At 44.5% G+C, this 19059-nt stretch overlaps 1 protein-coding gene across 9 annotated transcripts in view; it reads left to right on the top strand.

The window, feature by feature from the left end:
* Positions 1–18802, top strand: part of ERBB4 (erb-b2 receptor tyrosine kinase 4) — a 595041-nt gene extending 576239 nt beyond the window's left edge. For 6 of the 9 annotated variants that reach the window (XM_085584638.1, XM_085584639.1, XM_085584641.1 and 3 more), the window contains exons 26-28: positions 8217–8264; positions 9321–9612; positions 11230–18802. In XM_085584638.1, coding sequence (XP_085440764.1) covers positions 8217–8264; positions 9321–9612; positions 11230–11666 — 777 coding nt within the window. In that variant the 3' untranslated portion in view covers positions 11667–18802. Of the gene's footprint in view, positions 1–8216; positions 8265–8538; positions 8772–9317; positions 9613–11229 lie in introns of those variants that run through there. The other 3 variants (XM_085584640.1, XM_031505345.3, XM_085584645.1) reach the window with 3 other exon arrangements.
* Positions 18803–19059: the final 257 nt, after the last annotated feature.

Here is a 19059-nt window from a genome sequence, read left to right as displayed (position 1 = left end):
TTCACAGGATCTGAAACTCTTCAGCTGCAATTTTGTCTCTGGCTTTTTCCACTTTTTATTTTCCGCTGTCCAGAGATACCCCAGAAAAACAGAGTTTTAGAAGCTCTGTGCTTCTGAGAGATAAACTGAATCCTCAGCAGTGTTTCCATGAGCACAGGACCCCAGCTTGTGCTCGAGTGTCCTGATTTCCAACCATTAGGTGATTCATTCAGGTATTTCTAACTAGTGCTGTCCTGTGTGTGCAGAGATAATGCTAATACAGCATTATTACAATACTCTGTGTGCCCCACAATGATTTTTGCTCTAAATCCTTGGCTAATTCCAGACTAAAACTGTCTATACTGTTTATTGATGCTGTTCCTGGAATTTTATTCTACACACTGTACATCATGGAAGCACCTGCCAACCCTGTAATTAAATACCTAGCAATTTTTTTTTTTTCCAGAGATGTCTAATCCATATGTCCATGGAGACCCTGCTGCTTGGCTGAAGCAGACTGTGGGACACTGGGGGTCAGTTTTCAGTTCTCTGAGCAGGATCTGGTGTGCCACTGCAATGCTCCTGGCATGGCCTTAGGTCTGGTGGTGCAGCATCCTTGCCCCTTGGCAAAGCCAGGAGGGAGTGGTGGTCTGACCATGGTTCCTCTTGTGTCCAGGGTTTAGCATCACCTGGTCCCATCTCCTTTCCTGGAAGAGAAGGAAATCAGGTGTTCCTGCCCAGGTCATTTCTCCAGGTGTGTCCTGGCCACATGGGACTGGTGGCAGTAAAACTGCTTCATCTTGAAGTCAATCCAAAATGTATGTGAAGAGACCTCCAGGCTGTGTGGGGCCATCAAAAGCATTTTTGTCCAACCTTCTGGCATAGCATAGACAAGTGCTGAAATTCTGTTTGAGGTGGAGTTTGTCATAGAAAGATTGCCTTGATTGTGTCATGTAGGATGGAAAATACAGCCCAGTCTCGCTGGGCAATTAATGCTGACTCTTTAGCAGGGTTTGGATCCTGTTCCTGCCTGCCATGCACATTTTTTTGTGCTGGATTTAAGGAGCTGCCAGCTATCAGAAATCTCTGGTTCTCATGGTGTGATTCTTGGGGTGCCTTGTGCAGGGCCAGGAGCTGCACTTGATCCTTGTGGGTCCCTTCCAGTTCAGGATATTCTGTGATTCTCTGATTCTTCTGCTTAAAAGGCTAAAGAGGATATTAACATTTGTGTTTGCTGTTCAATGGTGACAACACAGATGTCCTTTTTCTGGTTTGTTTGTGGTGTTTGCCACCTTTCTGCTTCTGCAGAATCTTCCCAAAAAATAATATGACCAAATCTTCTCCAAAATTTGATACCTTTTTAGGGCAGTCTGTCAAGTTGTGGTCTTCTTTAGTTATTTCTATCCCTTTTCTTTAATTGCTGCTCCTTAAAAAGTGATTAAAAACTTTCTGAAAATCTTAGTAGTCATTTTTTTGCCTCTGTCACTTCCTTATGCAAGTGTGGGAATAAAGTCTCCAACGCCAGAACAGGTGGTCTTGTAAATGAACTAGACCTTGATTCAAAGCATTTCACAGTGTTTCAGATGATTACACTGAGTAACTCTGTATTTGCTCTCTTGCTTCTTTAAAACTGCATGATTACTTGCAGAAGTTTGTATGAAGCCCTTCTGTGTGTCTTTTGCTGAACACTACATTTTGTGTATTTCCCCAGGAGAGTCTAAGCCTGCATTTACTGCCTTCAGACCATCAGGGTAATTCTGAAAGTCCACCAAGCCCCCTTTCAAGAGCTTCAGTTCCTATTTTCTACTTTCCTAAGTTTTACAGATATTCTGGTGGTAGGAGGCTCCTGTCTGTTCTGCTCTGCTTTTTGCATTAAGCACTTCCCAAGAGCTCTTAGTCTTTAGTTGGTGTCTGGCACACCATCACAAGTATTTTACCTACTTACTTTTCTCTTCTAGAAAATTCTTCTGAGTCTGTTTCTAGCCTTTGTTGAAAGTGTGGATAGCACCAGGCCAACCCTGTCCATGAAAAGCAGGAGATGAACCCAGGCTAGTCAGCCTAATTTCATTGCTCAGGGTGAAGAGGTACTGAGAATAAGCATGCAAAAATACTCTCTAAAATATATTACATGAAAAATTATTTTTATAAAAAAGGAAAGCTTCTTATAAAATATGTCTATCTATAACAGGTATTTAAATACTTTTTATTTAAATATGTATTTTAATACCTTTTTAAAATGCGCTAGTCTTGCTAGAGGAGAAAGGAAGAAAATTCCTATGGAGGACTCAAATGGAATAGATAATTCCTGGGTCTTCAGAGAGAATTCTTTGAAAGTGCTTTATTGCAATTAGTTTCTTGCTGTGCAGCCAGGCTGGCTGAAATCAGTGATACCTCTCAAGGAGTAAACACTTCTCAGCCTGAACTGATCATCAGGATCAACTGGCCAAATTAACTCATGATTTTGCAGGGAAGCACCTTAAAACAAGGGTTTTTAAATGCATTAGCTATTTTCTGTCACATTCAGGCTTCTGTATTCAAGCATACAGCTTTAGAGTCAGAGGAGAGTATAAAGAGTTAAAAGGCCTAAAGAGTTGGATACTTTCCTAAAGAATTGGATGGTATTTTGGCTTTACAAATTGTAAGATGGGTTAATAACAAAACCACCACCTCACAGTACCTTCTGCAAGCTCAGTGGAACTGGTGGGAGAGGCTGGAGCTGTGCATTGCTTCCATCCTTGATGTGTGACATGTAAATTCATTGAGCTTTAATATAAACTGGTTTAAAATCAGGCAACATCTGCTTGATCCATGAATAGCTGCTGGCTGTGTTCACAGTAAAGAGAGCTCACAGCTGATCCATTTTCTTTTCTATCCTGAAAAGAAAAAGTCAATAGATAAAAAAAGAGTAAGTAATAAATATTTTTACACTGCACTGATGAGGCATTCTTGGAAAACAGCAAGCTAAACAACTCTACATAATTCAGTAGATGGAAAAGTGGACTGAGAGTCAGGAAATAATTATGAGAGCCGGGAGAAATTTTTTTTTTCTTTTGTGACGAGACATGAAGCAGAAATTGTAAGTGAAAAACATCCATTTGTGAGGAACACTATTTGTGGTTTTCTTAAAATAGTAAAAACACCTGAAAAATACAAGGGGGCATGATTTGCAAGTGCACCAGGCAGAGCTGCAGGGAGCTGCAGCTTAACAACTTAAACACCAGTCTGGCCCCCAAGGTGGGGAGTGCAGGGCAGTGGGGCTCCTGGAGTGATGCTTTGGCAGGACTCCCAGGTGGCAGGAGGGCTAGAGAGCATCCTGTGAAACCAATACTAAATACTGTACTTAGCTGCAGTGGAGCTAAATGCCAGCACAGGCTAAAAAATGCCCTTTGTTAGCCAGGGTAAAGAGTCTGTCTTTCTTGTTGAATGCTGCGGGAGGGGAGGGGAAAATAATTTTCAAAGCTATAAAAAGACTCTCCAAAAGATGCAGTTGGGAGAAGTGGGAGGAGGCACAGATGAAGTGTAGATTTAGAATGTTGAAAAATGATTATTTTATCCAAATCAGCTGGATGGTTAGTTCTTTTAGACTATTATTGCCACCAGAACCTCAGCCCTGCTCTAAATCAACTCAGCATTTCATCAAGAAGCCTATTCTTTGCTTTAAGAGACCAGGAGTGCACAATTATGGGTTTCTTTTCCCCCTTGCATAATAAAATTGGGAGATTATCATCAAGTTTCTATTCAGATTTTAGGAAGGCTTTTTATTTTATTTTTAAAACTCATCTTTGTCTGTAAAAGCTCCCTGTTCAGGCCAGCATGTGGCAATGATTACTGCTGTAAAGGCTTCGATGGAGATGTGCTCTATTTCATTCTCAATGAGGGTTGATGGCATTTTGAGAGGCTCAGAATATCCTTTGATTACTGTATAAAAAAGGCTGGGGAAGATGGCAGTGCAGCATGCACATAGGAGGGGGCTGCTGCTGCTCCCAGGATCACTCATCAACTTTCTTTTGTGCCTTTTTTTTTTTTTTTTGTCTTCCATGTCATAATCAAAAATCATGAGCATGTTGTGGTTCTGGTCTTATTCTCCATCCTTTCCCTGTTTTGGGATTTGAGGCTTGAGGTTTGTACAGAAAAGGAGATGCTGCTGGTCCTGTGTTTTGGACAGCCCAGGAGCAGGAGCAGTGCTGAGCCCTCTGTCCCACAGGGAAGTGCTGGAACAGGTGGGAAATGGTTCCTTATCCCTTTCAAATAATGAGGAATTGGCTCAGTGTTAAAAGGTGTCATTTACTGTCTTGGAGAGTGTATTAAAGAAGAGAGTGACAGAAAGCTAGTCATGGGTGACAGGAAGGATGTGGGAGTCAAGGAGATTGAAAGGAAAAGACAGGCAATGCCAGCTGTCTCTGTTCTCTCTGACACTCAGATGCATTAACACAAGGTAAAAGGCAAAGGGAATCCTTGCACCTCCATTCCTGTGTCATGCTTAGATCAAAGTGCAAATTGTGCCAGCTGAAATCTGTTTTCCAGCCCCTCTGAAGGTAGGATGGAGGATGGGTGCAGGTTTCTGAGCTCCAGAGATCAGCTGGGTTTCCAAGCCTTTGGTGCCACACAGCTGAATGCTTTTATTTCCAGCCTGGGTATCAGGCTCAAAGAGATGAGGCTACAGAAAAGCATTTTTTCTACCTTTTCCTGTCAGTGTAGCTGGATGCTGAGTTTTTTGCCCAAATTGGGCATCTCTTAAGAGATTGTTTTCATTGGTGGTGTTGTCATCTTTGACTTCTCTACTTGGTGAAGTGCTAGACTGAAAATATATGGTTTATATCTGGTATTTTCCAGTAACAGCACAGGAAATACTCTGTGCTATGTATGGGTATGTTGTTTCTCATGCCAAGGTCTTGTTTGTGATGTATGCCATTTACTGTTCACAGTCCAGACTAAATTACTCCTAGAAGGCAGTTTGGATATCCCAGTCCATGTGGAGTGCTCTAAAAGATTTAACAAGTATGAGAACAGGCAGTTGTTATGAGAGAAAATGATGCAAGAGAAAGTGGTGATGACTTATCTGAAGCTAAGTTGGTCAGTACTGAGCTGAACCCAGGGGGCAAAGTGAAAAACCCAAAATTATTTTGGACAGCTTCAGGGATGTCTTAAATCCACCATTCTGCCAGGACATGGGCTGGCATATCTCAATCTATGGGAAGTGAGTTAGAGCCCAGGCTGCCTGCAAATCCTACCTGTCCTCTGGCAAACAGCAACAAGAAAACAAACTGAAACAAAGAAAAAGACTTAATCTTTGTTTCTTCTGTGTATTTTTTTCCCTGGAGGATCTAAGCTGGATGTTTCGATGGTGGAAAGCAGCAGTTGTTGGAGACTGGAGCAAACTGATGCTTATATTGTTTCTGTACTCATGATCAACATTTAAGTTAAAACATGTGTCACATTCTGAGAAAAGGTACTGCTGGAAAAAGGGCTGGGATCTCATAATTTCCTATAAAGATTCCCCAGTCCCCACCTTTATGGCCAGGGAATGCCAGACTCGTGTCAGACACTGTGAGCTGTGGGGATGGATATGCTTGAACCTTAACAGCCCAGGGAGGTGTCAAATCCTTTCTATTTATATATGGCCTTTCTCTGAGCAGGGGCTGGGACCAGAAATGCCCAGAGGTCTGCAAAGCCTTCCAGTAACTACTATACAAACAGCATTCCATTTCTATTGAACATGACACAGGGATCTCATGGGGCGTGCTTTTCCCTTGGATTTTCCTCTCAGAAATATTTGCTGTCTGTGGCAGGGCGGAGAAATCTGCAAATTCTGTGGAAGTAGGACTGCAGCCAAGAAGAGGTGGCTGTTCTCCTGGAATGGTCTTTCCAGTTGTGAAATGCCAGGCTGCTCCCTTGGAATGTAGCTGGAATTTGCCTGGGGGCTGGCTGGACACTGCACTGTGTGCTCTGCAGACCATCCCTCATTTTATTCAGATCCACTCCCATAAATCAGAAATTGTGGTGCTTGCAGCAAGGTCTCATGTCTTAGGATGCTTTGGTTTGGTGACTGGAGCCTGGATACTCCCTTGGTTTGCAATTAGGTCAAGAGATTTTAGGGGAAGGAGGAGAACGAGTTGTTTCTGGGGGCACGCAGCCCAGGACTGAGGAATGGCACAAAGAAGTGTTGCCAGTTTTTGCTCAAAGCAGGGAATTATTGAGTTGCCTGAGGTCTGGAGCACAGGATGCCCCTGAACAGGATTTGGGAGCAGCATCCCAGTGGCAAGGCTGGAGTGTTTTATTCCTGTTTGGTGCTTTTTGTGTGTGAGAGCAGAAAGAGAGGAAAAGGGAGCTGAGTTTTGAGCAGTGTCAGAGTGGGTTCAAACGTGTGTACGTTCATGTCCTCGCTTCAGAGAGAAATCTTTCAGTCCTGTGAGTTTAGCAGGCTGCTTAAGAGCAAGAAACAGCAGTGATTGTGCAACCCTATCAATATTTCTGTGGCTGGCCAGGAAAACCAACTCTGCAGCAGCAAGGGGGCTGGACCCAACAAGGCTTAGATTTCATTGCAGTTTAAGATGCAGCCAGAAAATATTGTGTCCCTGCTATAAAGCAGGAGATATTTACCTTTAGGAGATTTTAGAAGCAAGGAATTGGAAAATGAAATTAATAAATAGAAAGCAATAACACTAGCCAATATTCACAGAAATGTTATTTACCGCTCTTGGATCAGGGCTCATTTTACACAAATATTGGCTGCTACAACAGCTGATGTGTCACTGGTATTTTGTACCTCGGAAAAAGGCTTTAGGAGACATTTTCTTGGCTTTTATTCTTTCTCCTCGTTGTCATGTTTTTGCCTAAAATTCAATCATGTGGTGTACAGAATGAAATCTTGGGCATTTCTGAGGAGGGCTGCTCGTGGGCAGTTGAAGAAGTGAGGCTCCTTCTGGAGTGTGATGAGTTCCACTGTGGATGGATGTGCACTCCACAGCTAATGGCTATAACTCACATTACAGCATCAAAAGGAGCTAGTATTGATTTTTTTTTTTTTTTTTTTTTTTTTTTTTGTGTACAAGCTGAGACTTCTTAAGTAGGCTTATGTAGTGAGGTCTTCAAGCAACCAGCCCACTAAGGTCTCTGTCTATCTCAAAAAGACAGATATGATCATTCCAGTGAGACTTTTAAGATCAAAAATTCAAAATTCTAGAGCTTTTCGCTAAAGGAACATCCTCGGATTTCAGGATAGTATTTAAAATACAAAAATAACACCACCACACCACCCCCAGCAAAAATCAACAAAGTAAATTGCATTTCACATACAAAACAAACTATGTTTTACCTGGTAAAATCCAAACATATTTTCTTCTCACATGTCCTGACCAGTAAGAATTGTTTGAGGGTAATCTTGGAAGCCTACAAAATTATGACCTCACATTGCAATTACTAGTCAATTTAAGGATACTTACACATTTATATTAATTTTTTTTATATTACATTTTTATATTAATTTTTAAAGCCAACTAAATGGCACGACAGCTGTTTTCTTTGCCTCCTGTTCTAATGGAGCAGTGGCCACAGGTTATCAGCCCATGGGGAAAAACAGTAAAGAACTAAAAAAATGTGCAGAGAGCAGTGGTGGAGAAGAGCCATGTGTAAGGTTCTGTGGTAAGGGGTGTTGCAAGACAGATATGTTTAGTACAGCACTAAAGGGGAGGCATGAAAAAAACACAATTATAGTGATCTTAGTTGGCAGGCCACTGACTGGAGAGGCTCTTGTCAGCAAAAACAGCAATAACCACATTAATGGCAGTCCATTGCCTGATGACATCTTGGGACAGGGCTGTGCTGTTATAGTTACAGAATATGTATTTAAATATTACAATCACAGCCCAGAAGAGCTAAAGATAGGACAGTGCCTTTAGCCTTTTGTGCTGGGGGTGGAGCAGAGCCCACAGACACATAATGCCATCCTGGAACAGTATTTTTTTAAGTTGCTGATCTTCTAAACTTTTACTGGCAGAAGGGTATAGCAGGAGTATGTGCAGGAGTCAAGCCTGTTGGCAAAAGCCTTGCTTTTCTAAGACACACAGCTTGTTGTTGGGGGTGAGACATTTGCCCTGACTGAATTTGAATTGTGGGTCCAGTTAGGAAATCTGCCTGGTGTGCATGTTTCTCCCAGTCAGCTCATGCAGCTCATGTGACTTGTTTCATTCATGTGGCCTCTTGTTACCTATCCATCATTCATTTTTCTTTCCTATTAGAGTGAAATTGGACACAGCCCTCCTCCTGCCTACACCCCTATGTCAGGAGTAAGTATTTCACATTCAGCCTTCATCCTTCAGGCTTTCCTCCTTTTTTCACTATTTTTTTTCCTTTTTCAAACTCCTTTTCCCTGGATAAATGACTCGAAACCAGGTAATGAAGTGTTTATATAAGGAATCAAATGGTTAAAGATATCCAGATTCAGCCTGGATTCATGTGCAAACTCTAAGGACCCACACACAAAACTCTGGCAAGTTTTCTGAAAAAGAATTTAGGTGAAAGGCTTGGATGGATCTGTACATCTTTCCTTCCTATCTGCAGGTCATGATGATGAAAGTTCCTTGCATGTCTGTGCTGACAAGCAAAATGGTAGGTTGAGTTAAACCACTGAGTTGAGGTATGAACAAACACAGTTCACCAGCCTGAAATGCAGTTCCTGATGGAATTCCACATGGCATGGGTGACCCTGAAATGTACTTCCTGATGGAATTCCACATGGTGTGGGGTGACCCTGAAATGCAGTTCCTGATGGAATTCCACATGGTGGGGTGACCCTGAAATGCAGTTCCTGATAAAATTCCACATGGCGTGGGTGACCCTGAAATGCAGTTCTTGATGGAATTCCACATGGTGTAGGTGACCCTGAAATGCAGTTCCTGATGGAATTCCACATGGTGTAGGTGACCCTGAAATGCAGTTCCTGATGGAATTCCACCTGGTGTGGTGACCCCACAATTCCCACCACAGCACACACTAGAAATATCACCCAGAATAAACAGAGGTGATAGTGGTTTCTATCCCCAGTCAGGAGATTTCCCACACGTGAGGTTTAAAGGTCTCTGATCAGAAGTCAGGGCAGGTTGCCAGAGTAATAGAGGAGGAACCACCACCTTCACCTCTTGCAGCTGTGTGTGTCCAGCCTCCACGTGCTGACCAGGAGACAAGTTTTCCTGCCCCATTTCCATCTCCACTGGGCAGAAGGATGCTCTGTGGCTCCACACCAAAGCCTGGAAGCTCAGGATGGGCAGGGCGGGCACGGGAGGCACACCACGACTTGCTGTTGAAGCTTCTCCTTTCCCATGCCGTGCTCTTTGTCCCAGCAGAACCAGTTTGTGTACCGGGACGGCGGCTACGCGGCTGAGGTGCCGATGCCCTACAGGGCTCCTGGCTGCATCCTTCCAGAAGCCCCAGCTGCTCAAGGGGCCACAGCAGAGATCTTTGAAGATGCTTGCTGCAATGGCACGATGCAGAAGCAGGTGGCAACCCTGGCAAAAGAGGACAGCAGCACCCAGAGGTACAGCGCTGACCCCACCGTCTTCATGCCCGAGCGGGTCGTGCGGGGAGAGCTGGATGAGGACGGGTACATGACACCGATGAGAGACAAACCCAAAACAGGTAAAATATTGCCTTTCCAGAGAGCCTCCTGCTCTAGCCTGGCTGCATTTCTGCTCTTTGTACGACAGCAGCTTTTCATCAAAAATGGCTTTATTTAGTTACCCGTCAGGTTGAAGCGTTCTGACTAGGATAATATTCCTTTACACGGGGATTTGGTTTTCTCTCCTTAATTTTCTACTTTGAGATGCTCAAATGTGCCAGTATGTCAAAGCTGGTAAGTCCCCCTTTTACTTTTTTTTTTTGAGAAATAACAAGAGGAATGAAAAAAAGCCAAGCCCCCTTCTTACCCAAACACAAATCTTCAGTTATTTCCAAGGAAAGGATCTATATTCAGCCAGCCATAGTCCCAACTTTGCTGTGTTTATTGATCTTCTTATTCTTGGCATTGTGCTTGGTAAATGTCATGTTGAACCTATCACGGAACTGATACACACAGCTGGCATTTTATACCCAAGAGAAGTCTAGGACTGAAAGAATAAGATGTGCTTTAAAGAGAGCATCACTGCAAGGGGAAGATTGCCTAAATCTGTTCCTGCTCAGCAATGTTGCACTTCCCAGTTTGCCCTCATTCATTTCTTCCTCTTTATATAATGATAGCAGCCATTTAGATATAAGGGGATGTGCCATTATTAATTTGCTTCCAAAGCTTTGCATTAGCTTTAAAGAAATTAATAAATGCAATTGTATTGCAAGTGACTAGTCACAAGTCACTAGTGTGTTTCTAAGAATTTGGGAGCCACTTGTCCTTTGTGTTCCATGATGGAGGAATGGAGGGAGCCCTGGGGCTGGACCCATGGCAGTAGCAGTTGTGGGGGTCTCCCTTGCAGTGATTCACCTTCAGTATGACCCCACAGTTATGTACAGGTGCACCCCGGGGACCCTCAGAGTTCTGCAGGAGCCACCTGAGCCCTCAGGGATGTGGCAGTAGCAGCTCAGGAGAGAAAGCAGCTCCTTTCTGATGCCCTGGGCACACACACAGGGCTGTCACCATGTGGCCACACGCTGTGTGTTCCATGCCAGCTGCAGGGCTCAAATCAAAGCACTGCTTGGCTGTCAACACTAAAAAAACAAATGTCCTGCTATTCAGCTCATATTCAGTGACAGCTGAGGGTTCAAAGGTGTTCACTGGGTCTTGAACTTTTGCCTTTCATAGTTTTGGCCCCGTCCAGGATAAAACCAGATGACCCCTTGCACCAGGACTCTCTGTGGAGGTGTGTGCAGAGCCCTTGAGCAGCACTGTGCTGCTGGGAATGGGATGTTAATCCACAACAAGTGCTTTGAGGCAGCTGTAGCCTGCTCCAAGTCCCGTTTTGCAGCTGATCTAAGGCTCTCTTGTTCCCTTTCTAGGAGTCATTTGTACAACCTTTTTTTCATAATGCTTCAAGGCCTTTGGAAGGTTTTTTAATCAGGCAAATAGTTCTCTTAGAAATGAAGCTGTCTTAAAAGTTAGCCCTTGGGGATAGGCTTTGTGCAGAGAGCCTAAATAAGGTTCCTGTAGAGTTTTCTGGATGGAAGGACTGCAGGGCAGAGGGTTTGCTAATAGGTCCGGGGTAGCAGGGTGCTGTGGTCCAAGTGCTTCTACACGGATAGGCTGACTTATTTTTTGTCTTTCCTTAGATTACCTAAACCCAGTGGAAGAGAACCCATTTGTTTCCCGACGAAAGAATGGAGATCTCCAAGCTGTGGACAACCCAGAGTACCACAAGGCTCCCAACGGGCAGCCCAAAGCCGAGGACGAGTACGTGAACGAGCCGTTGTACCTCAACACCTTCGCCAGCACCTTGGAAAACGCCGAGTACCTGAAGAACAATTTGCCAGAGAAAGCCAAGAAGGCCTTTGACAACCCAGACTACTGGAACCACAGCCTGCCCCCACGGAGCACCCTCCAGCACCCGGACTACCTGCAAGAGTACAGCACAAAATACTTTTACAAACAGAACGGACGGATCCGGCCCATAGTGGCAGAGAATCCTGAATACCTCTCCGAGTTCTCCCTGAAGCCTGGCACTGTGCTGCCCCCGCCGCCCTACAGACACCGGAACACCGTGGTGTAGTGGCTGTGCTCTCACTGAAGTGGAAAGGCAACCCCCTTCTAGCTGCCTCACTCATCCTCTCTCACTCCCCCCTTCTCCCTGCCCTTGCCCGTCCTTCCTCCCTCCCTTCCCTCTCTTTCTCCCACGAGCTTCCTCTTCTTGCCAGTTCACTCATTTTTGATATTTCTAAGTGAAAGGATGTCTCGGAGTTGGTTGCAGATTGGGTTGGGGAGCCTGGAAGGAAGAGACTGAAAGAAGGAGTGTCCAACCTGGCCTTCCCCACTTTTGGCAGACGCAGGGTTGGATGCCCAGAGAAGCCAGGTGGTGCTTCGAGCTCGTTCTCAGTGATCCAACTGTAGGAAATGCCACAGAAAGGCTGATTCTTTCAGCAGGAGCTGATGGGAGTCTGTACAGCATTCCTGGAAATCTCCATGCAATTTCCATCAGGGTGAAAAATGGACAATTTTTATATCCTGTGTGATAGCGTAGTAATTGAGATTGAGAATCCAATTTCTTTCTCTAACACTTTCTATCCCAGCAACTGAAAATGGCTAACATAGCTTTTCAAAAACATTCAGATCTTCATTGTGGCTTTCCAAGAAATGATTATGTGACTCCCACATACAGCTAAACACCTCTTCTGAGCCACACCGTGATTTTGTGCCAATTCCCAGCCACAGAGACTCCTGCTCAGAGCTGGTACTTGACACGACCATTTTTATATGTGTGCCAACACAGCGATCACTTTAAACACAAAATACCCTTCAGAAGAGAGTAACAAAACCACACCTTCAATATGTTCATTTGAAGCTAAAAACCAGGCCAAGAAATGAAGATTTGTATGCCAAAAGTTTTGCTTTTCTTGTTTTATACATGCTGACTGTAAACACTGCAAAAGATTGTCACTAATTCTTCCCTCTTTTTCTTCTTCATGGTCATGAAGGGAGCTGGGGATGCTGTCAGGCAGCACTGAGGACAAGACAGAGAACTGAAGAGTTTGATGTTCTGTGGGGTGGGGTGGGAAGGGTCCTTTAAACTGGAAGACAGACACTGGACTGGAGAAAACGCACATAGCGGTTCACTGGAAAGTTAGTTTGCACTTAACCTCTGATTTTATTTGAACTGTTTTCTGGATTTTGAATGAAGCAATATGGAAGTGACCAGCAAAATGCAAAATAATAATTTTAAATTAAAAAAGAAATATAAATTATTTGTAAAGGATGACTGTGGAAATGCCAAAATGAAGCAAATCAAGTCTTTGGAACAATGCCTGCCACTTCTGAGAGGCCGATGCAGTGACTGCTTCAGAGAATACAGTGACAGAGCAGCCAGCTCTTCTGCTGCTCTGTGAAGGACAGCAGAGCAAGCCCTGGAAAGGATCAGGGGAGGAAAATGTCCTCCTCTGGCTTGCAGCATAGTACAGAATACCATTTTTTCAAAAAGGAGGATTACTCTGGCACAGAAGACAGTGCATATGAGGTTTGAGAAGTCAAAATGCATGATTCGCAGAGCTTTCTGTCAAAAATGTAAATAAGTATGAGTCAGTCTCCTTGCACTTAGTTCTGCTTTTATCAACCTCAGTTTTTAGGTAGACATCCCCTGACCTGCTCCTCTTTGGAAATCTCTTTCAAAGCAGAGTTCTGGATGGTTTTAGTGATCTGGGGCAGATGGAGCTGGGAAAGGAGGCGCAAGGGCCAGAGACACCAAGGCTTGCTCCTGGCACACCAGCACCGTGTGTGTAAGAGCATTTGTGAGCCTACTTCCCACCAAACATCTTTAGGAACTGTGAGGTACCTTTGGAGATCTGCCTGTCTCTATCCACTAAGGCTTTTAAAGGGAAGAGACAATACCTGGTGGATGGCAATCCTGGGTGATGCAACAGTATTTCAGTTTATGTGCTTCAGCTCTGTTAGGGCTGGGATCTTTAGGGTGACCTAACCTGGCAACAAAACCAACAGCAAGCAGTGGTCTGGAAATGGCATCACCCTCCTCTAAATTCCTGCCATTCCATCAGCTTGCCACCTTTAATCTTAGAGAAGCAGAGGAAGGGAGTAAGAAACAAGCAACGGCTACCTGAAGCTTAGTAGGTCAGCTTGATAAAGGTTGAAAAGATGTTAAAGCTGGCTTGGTTGTTACCCTTGTAGATGGAAAACACCCTGTGATCACAAGGCTGGTTCAGCCAGCGAGCTGTTGGTGTACCAGGTGTGTCCAGATGTGCATCAGGTACACAGCTGAAGGTTCTGGAAGCAGCAACAGGCACAGAGCTTCGAGCTGGTAAAAGGAGACCTTGGGTCAAGTGGTACCAAGGTGGTTTGTGGTGACACAACCAAATGGCCACTGCCAGGGGGTAGGTGGATACCATCTGCACTGAGGGGCCTCTCCTGGTGCCTCTGGTAGCTCCTCACCATGCTGGTGGGGCAGGAGCACACAGTGGGCAGGGGCTGGGGCACAGAGGGTGGCTGCTCCAGGGAAGATTTGCCCACAGCAGTGCTCACCTGCTGTGAGGTCTGCCAGGCTGGGACAATGCTGCCAAGCTGCCTGTGGCAGGGAGCAGAGCAGGAATGTGGGTGTTCAGCACAGCAGCTGCCTGCAGGACCATAGGTAGGTGGAGAAAGGTTGATTTGTCCCTGAATAGTTCTTATAACAGAGTAACTCCTAATGGAGAAAAAATAAAAAATGAAATGCTGGCACAGCTGACGTGTTTGGATTCAGAGATGAGCTCAGAGGCTGCTGGGGCAGAGGCAGGCACACCTCCAGAGCCAGGCACGGGGATGGAGCTGCTCACACAAGGTGAGCCTGTTTGTTCCTCTGGCAAGGAAGTAGTGCTCATCTTAGAAACCAGCCCGTGGAGTAATCCAAGTGTAAATACTGGCGGGGTTTAACAGTTTAACCTTTTATTTCTTACAAGGCTTGAATTATTTATTAATTTTATTTGTTGACTGTGGGTGTGCTGTAATATATTAAGTAGCATGGAAATGCAGAGGCTCCTGCAGGTGGGGCAGCAGGAAAGCTGGAACAGGGGCTCTGCCTGGCAGCCAGGATGAGCCGTGCAGAGCCATGCTAGTGGGGTCTGGGATAACAGAGGACAGGCAGAGGCTTCATGAGCACAGTGATTTGGGATGAGGGAGAGCTCCACACGCTGCAGCTTTTCAATTTTTTTTTTTTTATTATTATTTTCTGAGCTTCTGGTTTGAGTTGCAGTTGCCAAAACTGGCCCTTGGGTTCCGTGAGCTTAGCTGGCAGGTTTGCCTCTTTGCAACAGATAGTTTAATCATGGCTAAAGAAGAAAAGAAAGGGAAACTGAGAGCAGAACTGTTTGGCTGTTTTAATTCCAGCAGAAATGCCTGGCTGTCCCTAACTCACATCTTTGTCTTTCTGGGTGTTGCTGCTGGCTTGGGGAAAGAACTTGGGCAAGTGCACATGGCAAAATCATGGCAAGCATTCCACTGGGATTCATATGGGATGAAAGATGAGGGCCAAGGTCTTTGATGGATAATGACAGGTTTGGGGGAAGAGCATACACACACACACAAACTGCATTTTGTCAGCACAAAGCAGCAGGAGAGCAGATCAGCAGAAGTACTTTGGGTGTGATTCACTCTAGTGCTACAGAGGGGTCTGGCTGGGTTTTGTGGGTTTTAGAATGCAGTTTACAAATGTTCTGTTTCCTCCTGTCACAGCCTGTGCCACAGGAGAGCAATGACCACCTTTTCAAGAGCACGTTTTTATCTGAGTGTGGCTCAGCCATTATCCAAGGCACAAAGCATCCTGCTAAAGGAAAGAGAACAACATTTATTATTGTCTCCTGATCTCTTTCAGTGTTACTTGTCCTAGCTGTCATTACCTACCTGAGGGTTATTGCAAGCAGATGCTGGGGCAGATTGACTCACTGTAGCATAATTGGCTGAAACCAACTACTTTTAACATTTACTTCTTCAGATCTTTTCAGATTTTCCTTTTTCTGCAAAACAGCCAGGAGGAATTTTTTACATGGCCATTGGCTCAGATGTAGCAGAGTATTTACAGCTATATTTCAAACAGCTTGTCTCTCTCAGGTAGCAAGTTATGGAAATAAATCTGCAATAGGAGCCACCATGTAGATCTGTTTGAGGTACCCTGAAATCCTTTTCTGTGTACAAAGAAATGTTGTATTACTCCTGGATGTACCACATACTTGGTAGAAAATGTGTTTCTTGACTGCAAGGCTCATTTGCCAGTTTCCACTGAAGATGTCACCCTCAGCCACCACTAATCCCAGCCCAGCAGGAAGGAAGTGGCAGCTCTAGAAGAGCAGCTCAGCCCCGACTCTGTGGATCCATTCTTTCCATAGCTTTAGGTAGAGCTGGGCAGCACAGGGAAGAAGTATGAGTTGTGAGGTGAGTCAGTCTAGAAATATAGCTTGGTTTTGGGGATGAAAAATCAAATATTAAAGAAAAAAAAAATCTGTTTTTGTCTGTTTAGATGTTGGGCATCATGGTGGCAGCTAACAGAACGATGGAATTGTTTGAGTTCCTTGATTCCATCTGGGAGATCAAGAGACAAGGCACAATGAGGCTGTTCATTTCATCAAACAGGGAGCTGCAGTTGTCCCACAGAGTAGCCTCAGTGAAGCACCACTGTCTGTGCAGGATTCCCTTTTTTTTTTTTTTTTTTTTTTTCTGCCTGTTGCTATAAAGGTGGAAACAGTCACTGTTACAAATGGGGCTTTCAGACTGGGAACAAATAACAAAACTAAAGCTATGTGGTTAGAAGCACCACTCTAAAATGTCCAAAAATCATGTCTCCAAGTCAGTTCTAATGTTATTTTATTTTGCCACTGTGTGGAATAGTGGTTTGTTCCAAGGAATTCACAGGCAGGTGAGGCTGTTGGTGGTGCTGCTGCAGTGATGGCTGGGATCTGCCTGCAGGTTTGGACAATGCAGAGCACTTTTTAGGGATTTTTGTGGTTGTTCAGGGCTGACTGATGGACTCAGTGGGGCTTGAACTGTAGCCAGTCTCCTCTCCTAACCAGAGCCAGAGGGACACTTCTGCCCAGGGTGTCCTCCAGCTGGGCTCTGTGGCAGCAATACAAGAAAAAGTGTGAGGGGGAAGCCCAAGGACATCCCAATGGGAAACAAGAGGCATCAAAGTCATTGTTTGGGGTTTTTTGCTCCTTTTTTATGATTCAATTGTAGAAGCGAGCTCTGTGGACCGTGGCAGAGAGAGGTTTTAAGCGGAGTTTCATGAGGCGTTAGGCAGCGTGAGTAGTTTTGTCCCAGCTCTTCTCCCCCCACCAACGAAAAAGCCATGAAATCACACTCCAGAGGTGTTGTGGATGAATCCTTCACCTGCTGGGAAGGTGCATCCTGCCCTTCAGCATCAGGCTGCTGGCTCAGGTGTGACCACAGGAGCCAGCCCTTTGGTTCCCAGCCCCACCTTGCAGCTCTCCTAGGGGGAAACACTGCATTGTCCATAGCACTCTGAAGACTAAACCCTTTTGGGATAACCACAGTAGGGAACTGTGAGTGGTATTTTCTAAGTGTAGATAGGTCTGCTGTTCTTTCGAGGTAAGGTACTCTGACATATGTAGCATAAACTGGTCCTGCTGTTAAATGGGTCGATTATTAACTGAGCAGCTGTGTAGGGGGTAGCTAACTTTGAATGCATGAAATCACTGCTCCTCTGGATTTGGGATGGGAGGTAGGTACTGGCTGCTTGTGGGGGTACTTATGGTGGGTTAATGCAAGAGGGAAAAGCAGGTGAATGAGAAAACTGGGAATTTTTTACAGCATTTTAAAGATGGAAATGGATACCCATTCAATACATTGTTCACAATTGGTTTCAATCCCTTCTTTTGCCCAGTTTTTGCTACTTCCCCAGTATTGTAAGCTGGAATTGCTAAATGGGTATCAGGGAAGGGAAACTGAAGGGAAAAGAAGTCTCTTTCTAAGAACAGAGATAGCCAAATTTCATTTCCTGACCTGGTGGTCTTGAACCACTGACTTTTCAGATGAGGCTCAAATTCAGGCCCTGGGTATGACATTACTGTCCCCTGGGAATCAGAGCCTCCCACCTGGCAGGTGACACTGGGGTAGCACCGAGCTCCTGGTGACTCCTGATCACAGTGCCAGCATGGGCCAGCCCAGAGGGACCAGCAGCACACACAGGTGGGGTGGTCTGGGTTTCTGTCAATCCTCCACGCTCTGAAAGAGCCACAGCATAAAACAACAATACTTCTGCCTTATGAAGTACCTTCAGAAGAAGAGAAGTGTCAGCAGGTTGGGGAAGACACTCATTTCTTGCAAAGTGATGCATTCAGAGTTAGCTGCCTTTCTGAAACAAAAATAAAAAGAAATTCAATACCTACTGTATGTTACTTTGAAAATGTGAATAGTATTTTTATAGCTTGTTAAAGACACAGCTAGTTGCATTTGTAAATAAGGATAATGTTGCTTTTATTTTCCTTGTGGACACCATTGTTTGGAACATAATTGTCCTTAGGGTTGATTTGTATATAGGTAATTTGCTTGTGATTTAAGCCGCTCCTCCCCTTTGCTTTCTGTCCCTTCCCACCCTCTGGTTTTGGTTAGAGGTACCATTTTCAGCATTCTGTGTGATTCTGTGTTTTAGCACTGTTGTGGTGTGTTCAGACTTTCTGCACTTGCTTACACAGTAGGGTATGCCAATCGTGTGTGGCGTAATGTTACTTTAACCTTTTGTTTCTCATACTTTAGCTGTTGAGAATAATACAATGTTAAAATACTTACAGACCTGGGTTAATATTAGGTACATATTTTAGCATAATTTCCCTTCTTTTCACGGTTTCTCGGGGTTTTTATTTTTTTTTCTTTCTTTTTTTTCTTTTTTTTTTTTTTTCCCCTTCCTTTCCCTTCCCTTTTGTCTTGTTTGGAAGCTGGGAAGAAACCTGTGGATCTTCTCTTTGTGTGGTTCTATTCCCCACTCCCGTGTGCAGCCCGGAGTTTCTCCTCATGGTCCTTGGGGTAGAGCTTTATCTGTTTGTTAAGGCAAATGTAGACTGCGACCCACCTTGCATCAACCCACGCTCATCCCAGCTGAACAATTTGAAAACTGTTCTGCCTTTTTGTTACATGAATCTGTCAGAAATATATTTTTAATTTAATATAAATGAAATTCAATAAAATACGAAACAAACTCTCTGTGCGCAAGTGAAATCTCTTGGAAGGTGGGCTTGAGTGCAGCTACAGAATCCCTGTGTCCATGGAAAGCCCTGGAAAGGGCCTGGCATGTTGGAGATGCTTCCTATGCTCAAAGTGAGTTAAAATATTCCCTCCCCAGGAGCTGCCAGGTGCCCTCAGTGCAATGCCCACTCTGTGGCTCATTTAAAACCCATGTGAGATTTGGCTGAGCCATTCCCTGCCAGTGCCACAGCTTAATTCCCATGGGGTCTGGCACA

This window comes from Lonchura striata, chromosome 7 (assembly GCF_050655825.1).
Source record: "Lonchura striata isolate lonStrDom1 chromosome 7, ASM5065582v1, whole genome shotgun sequence".
Lineage (NCBI taxonomy): Eukaryota > Metazoa > Chordata > Aves > Passeriformes > Estrildidae > Lonchura > Lonchura striata.
This window is presented reverse-complemented; position numbering and strand designations above follow the sequence as displayed.